Source organism: Condylura cristata, unplaced genomic scaffold, assembly GCF_000260355.1.
Source record: "Condylura cristata isolate star-nosed mole 26May11 unplaced genomic scaffold, ConCri1.0 scaffold00048, whole genome shotgun sequence".
Lineage (NCBI taxonomy): Eukaryota > Metazoa > Chordata > Mammalia > Eulipotyphla > Talpidae > Condylura > Condylura cristata.
In genome coordinates, this window is record NW_004567149.1 from 578,939 (window position 1) to 584,186 (window position 5,248).

General features: G+C 73.2%; 2 protein-coding genes across 2 annotated transcripts in view; both read left to right on the top strand.

The window, feature by feature from the left end:
* The window catches only part of LYRM4 (LYR motif containing 4), a 5,995-nt gene extending 3,310 nt beyond the window's left edge, over positions 1-2,685 (top strand). Inside the window, exons 2-4 of the mRNA XM_012734156.1 lie at positions 46-172; positions 621-741; positions 2,483-2,685. Coding sequence (XP_012589610.1) covers positions 46-172; positions 621-741; positions 2,483-2,551 — 317 coding nt within the window. The 3' untranslated portion in view covers positions 2,552-2,685. The remainder of the gene's footprint in view (positions 1-45; positions 173-620; positions 742-2,482) is intronic.
* A 1,788-nt stretch (positions 2,686-4,473) lies between these two features.
* RPP40 (ribonuclease P/MRP 40kDa subunit) overlaps positions 4,474-5,248 on the top strand; it is a 3,521-nt gene continuing 2,746 nt past the window's right edge. The window contains exon 1 of the mRNA XM_012734157.1: positions 4,474-4,607. Within this exon, the coding sequence (XP_012589611.1) occupies positions 4,485-4,607 (123 nt within the window). The 5' untranslated portion in view covers positions 4,474-4,484. The remainder of the gene's footprint in view (positions 4,608-5,248) is intronic.

The following is a 5,248-nucleotide window of genomic DNA, read 5'->3' on the forward strand; positions in this document are numbered from 1 at the left end:
CCGCTGATCCTGCTGACCCTGTTGCCCGGGCGTCCCTCCGCTTAGGCGCCTTTGGGGTGGGAGCTTTACCCCGCCTGTGTCCCGTGGGCCCTGCCAGCCTGTGCCTGTCCGGGGTCCCCGCGCCCCCCACCCCAGGCTACCACGGGCAGGGACCGCTGCTGCCGCTGGACCGGTTGCTTGTCGGTATTCACATTGACCTGGTTTCACATGTTTCCACGCGCCCGTTCCTGTTTCTGCCCCCAACCCTGGTGTGAGGCCAGGCTCTACTATGGGGTGGCCCCCGCGCCACAGTGCCTCCCTGGGCAGGGGTGGCCTTCCCACTGTTGCCCAAAGCCCTTGGCACCCGGGCTCCCCTGGGCTGGCTGAACCACAGCCAGTGCCTGATGGCAGGTCCTGCTGTCTACCCCGCCCGTGCCCCCCTCGGCCTGTCCAGGTCCTGCCTGGGCCCTCCCGGACAGGCGTCACCACCCAGGCCACCAGCCCCTGGCGCCTCCTGGCCCCCTTTCCTGGATGACGTCCACCCCACTGGGATGGCATCCACTGTGAGGACAGGAGGGTGGGCCAGGCAGGGGGGAGAGCTGGCCCGGCCACGCGACGCCTCTCTCGCCCTCTTCTGCCAGGACCTACGCTGTCCGGAGGATACGCGACGCCTTCCGAGCCAACAAGGACGTCAGGGACCCCGCGGAAGTCCAGGCTCTGGTGGACAAGGCTAGGCGGGACCTGGGGGTGATCCGCCGGCAGGTAAGTGTGGTGTGGGTGCCGCGGGGCCTTGGGGGAGGGGGTGCAGGACGTGGGGCGCAGGCTCTGCCCTCCTCCCCAGGCACGCCCCTACCTGCGGGGCTCCCCACTCCCACGCCGGGCTGGCTTTGGGCCCCGGGGCCTGGGGACCTCTGTGACCTGCTCTGGCTCAGCCCTGAGCTGGCCTTTCCGAACAGGCCTAAGTGCCCGGTGCCGAGCGGTCAGAGCCGCCCCAGGCCAGGAGCACCCAGGGGCCCATGGGAGGCGGCAGGGCATCGTGCCCGGCGGCCGGCACAGCAGGTGACGAGGCCCTGGCAGCTTCCCGCCGCGCGCTGGAGCCCCGTGGCCGCCCCGACAGCTCGGGCAGCAGCCTGAGTGTCGGCCTGTGGCTGCGTGTCCACAGCTGGCGTTTCTCACCCGACTGGCGCTCAGAGACGCCCACGGGTCTGCCAGCTCGCGGGTGTCTGGGGGGCAGAGCACCGGGCTCCTGGGACGGGTCTTCCTGGCACTTGCTGGGTCACGCCCGCTGGGTGGGGCGGCGGAGGGCAGCCAGCTCTGCCTAAAGGGCCCAGGAGGCCCTCCAGGGCTTCCACAGTGCTCCCCGCAGAGGGGGGCGTCAGACCACCCTGGCCCCCCAGGCAGCCCTGGTGTCCCGCCTGCGTGCAGCGCCCTCCTGTGGCGGCCAGCTGGGCCTGCGCGGCAGCACTCCGGGTCCCCTGACCTGCGGGGGTCCAGCCGTGCAGGATCCCTGTGGCCGCCACCGCCTGCCCACTGCTCGCCAGCATCCTCCACCCTCAGGGCAGGGCCGGGGCAGGGTCTGCAAAAAGCGGGGTGCAGTGTGCTGGGCGCCGCAGGAGCAGGCTGTGCTGCTGCGGTGTCCTGCACCCGGGGCAGCGGCGGCTCCTTCCTCCTCAGCAGCCCGCGGCCGGAGCCAGCACAGAGCCCCCTGGAGAGGACCAGGGTGCCCGGCTGCCTGGCGTCGCGCTGGTTTCCCCGCGGGCCTCTGCGGAGCCCCTTGTCTGGCCCCGGCCTTGCCTCCCTGCACGGCTGCCCCCAGTGGACGGCCTGGAGATGGGGGGCCTGCGGGCACTGGGGCTCACCCCGACCGCCCAGGCGCGGGGCCCAGAGCACACCCCCAATGGCGGCCGAGGCGGCAGGGCCACACCAGGCCCGCAAAGGCCGGCGCCGCTGCCTGCTGCTCCCGGAGCTGACCGCCTTGCCGAGGCTCTGTGAGCCGTCCCAGGCCCCTGCAGGCCAGGAAGGCCTGACCCTGACCCGGGACCTTTCCCCCACCCCCGCCCCCGCAGGCTGGCGGGGTCACTGGGAGCAAGGGCCTGACCCTTGGCTGCTTAGGGCTGGGCTGACCGCCAGCGCGCGCTCGCCACCCCGTGGCCAGCCCCAGCCTGCCTGTCCCTGACAGAGTGGTCCGGTCAGTGGGCGACCCTGCCGATCTTTTCGGGCCGCTGGGAGGGCAGGTGCGAGCCCGCAGAGTGGGGTGTGGGGAGCCCCGCCCCTGCGCCCGCACGGCCCTCTCCTGCCACCTGCTGGCCGCCTGGCGCCCTGCTGGCTGTCCGCCCCGCGGGCCTGCGCTGCCCTGCTCCGCACCCCTGCAGCCCTTCGGTGGGCGTGGGCGGCGCTCTGCTTCCTTCCGGGATTCCCACGCGCTCACGGGGCCGCGTGAGGGGCTGTGGGGGCGTGGCCCAGCTCCCCGAGCCCACCCGCTGCACCCTCGCCCTCCCCGCAGGTGCACATCGGTGAGCTCTACTCCGCCGAGAAGCTGGTCATCGAGCAGCCGCAGCAGCCCCGGGCCTAGGGCCACCCCTGGCCGCCGCAGCCGCAGCAGCAGCCTGGCCCTGCCCCCGCCGGGGTGGGGTGGTGGGGGGCCTGAGCAGGAGGCGCCCCGCCCGCACTCTCCCTCCCCCCCTAAATAAAGAGAACTGCGCTGAGCCCCCGGCCCCAGCCTCGTGTCCGCGCGCTGCTCACCGGGCTACTGGGGGTCAGGGTGCATCCGGCCGGGCCGGGTGTGGAGACCCTGCTGCAGCACCTGGAAGCCCGGGCTTCCTGGAGCCCCACCGGGCCCGACCCAGCGTGGGGCCTGCGGGTGGGGGCGGGTCCCCAGTCTAGCCGGCCGATGGCCCCAGGTCCAGGCCCTGCCCCGTCCCCCCATGCACGGGAGGAGCAAACACTGGAGTCCAGGGCAGCAGGGGCAGGCTGTGCACTCGCGGGGGTCCCCCAGGCTTCTCGGTTTGCACGTGGGCCTCCATGCCCCTTCCCCCACCCCACGTGATGGGACCCCCCCGCAGCAGGGGCGCGCCCCACCCACATCGGCCCCTCCACACACCCGGTGTCGGCCACAGCGGGAGCCGGGCAGGTTCCACGTGGCCAAAGGGGGTCCCCGAGCAGGGCCAGGCCTGCTGCAGCCAGGCTCCCGAGGGCTCAGGGCAGGCGTCCGGTGAGGGCCAGCTGTCTCCTCAGCCGCACCTGGGTGGGGCGGCGCGGCTCCGAGGGGGCGTTTCTGCCCCACCGACTCCCACTTTTCGGAGGAGGCAGCGGCAGCAGGAGACCACTCCCAGGCACGCCCAGCAGTGGACGTGCAGGCCACCCTTGGTCACCGGCCGCCCGCCCGCCCAGGCACATGCACAACATGGCCCCGGTGGCCCTGACCGCAGAGCAACAGCTGATGTCACCAGGCTGGGCTCGGGCCACAGAGCACCAGTGCCTGGGTGGGGGCAGGCTCCTGGGAACCGATGGCAGGGCGGTCCCTGCTAGGGGACTGGGCAGGCGGGCCTGTGGGGGGGTCCAGCATCCCCGGCCTGTGGGGTCCAGGGGTGCTCCCTCCCTGCTCCCGGGGCTGCACCTGCCAGGGCTTCTCACTGACCCCTCAGCCGCCCGCCTGGACCTCGCAGGCCTCAGCATCCCGTCCCTCCCGGCAGCCTCCCTGCCCGCTGTGTCCACACCGAGCCCTGTACCCCTCTGCCCCTTGCCTAGAACCTGCTCTTTAACACAACCAGCGTGTGCCTCGTGGGGACACGGTGGGCGCCGGGGACACCTCTCCGGTGTCACCCCAAGACCCCCTCTTCCAGCCCAATGACCCCAGAATCACCTCCATGGGCCCAGCTGGACCCCAAGGAGCCCACCGGTGTCCAGCTGAACCGTGACTCCGCAGACACTGGACACAGGCCCGGGGGTGCGGTCCAAGAACAGAACGGGCAGGGCACGCAGTCTGTCACCGCCCCTGTGCCCCAGACACCCGGCCACGTGCGGGCTTTCTCGGCCCAGCGAAGTGGCGGTGACCCCACAGCCTGCTTGGACGGTGGACACCGGGAAGCCCAAGGCCGGCTCTGGACGCCCCACGCGGGCGGCGCCCAGCCTCTGCGCGTGGCCTCGGAGCTGGACGTCTGGTCGGGAGCAGGGGGCCCCAGGGAGGGGCGGCCTGGCAGCTGCGCCCCCAACTGGGCGCCGACGTCACCCCGCAGGGCCCCCAGCGGGACAGTGTCTGGGACGCAAGGGCCCCTTACGGCGGGGTCTGCAGGAGCGCCTTCCTGGTTGCCCTGCCGCCCCTCAGGATCTGGGCTTAGTTCGGGGTTCCCGCCAGCCCTCCTAGCGTGGGCCAGGACGCCCTTGGCCAGCCGCCAGCGCGCCGCGGCTTGGAAGCACCGCGCATGCTCAGGGCGGGGCCGCGGAGGGCGGGGCCTGGAGCAGGAAGCGGGGCCTGGCGAGCGCGGCGCGCCTGCGCAGTGGAGAGCATGGCCACCCTGCGCAGGCTGCGATCGGCTCCTCGGCACTTGCTGGTCTGCGAGAAGTCCAACTTCGCGCACGACAAGTCGCGTCACCGGCACGTCGTGGACACGCACTACCACAACTACAGGGTGAGCGCGGGTCGCCGGCGCCGGCGGGCGGGCGGTCTCTGGGGGCCGCACTATGCTCGCGCCCGGCGCGCAGGCGGCGCCGCGGGGCCTGCTGGGGGCTGTAGTTCCGCGATCCCTGGAGCGGCGGGTCTCGGAGCTGCTGGACTACAGCTCCCAGGATGCGCAGGGCGCGGGCGCTGCCTTGGCCCCGCCTCCTGCACGTGGAGCCCTGGGTCCGGGTTCCCGGGCGGGGGGCGGCCGCCGCGCCGCAGGGTGTCCGAGGCTGAGCACCCCCAACTGGGGCGCCCCCCAAGTCCTGCGGCGGGGCGCACAGGCGAGGCCCCTCTATATGAGTGTCATAGGCGCGCGAGAAGCGAATGCACGTTGGCTTCGGGTCTCCGACGGCCCCCTCGAACCCTGACGGCCCCCGACGGTCCTCTCCGACCCCGACGGCCCCCCCTTGGCCCCCGACGGCCCTCCCCTCCCCAGTCCTCTGATGGCCCCCCTCGGTCCCCGACGTCCGAAGACAGCTTTCTTCTTCCCCCTCCTCCCCCGACGGCACTCCTCCGTCCCCGATGGCCCACGACAGCCCCCTTTGCCTCCCTCGGCCCCCGCTGGCCCTCTCCTTCCCCGACGGCCCCCCTTTCCCCCCTCGGCCCCAG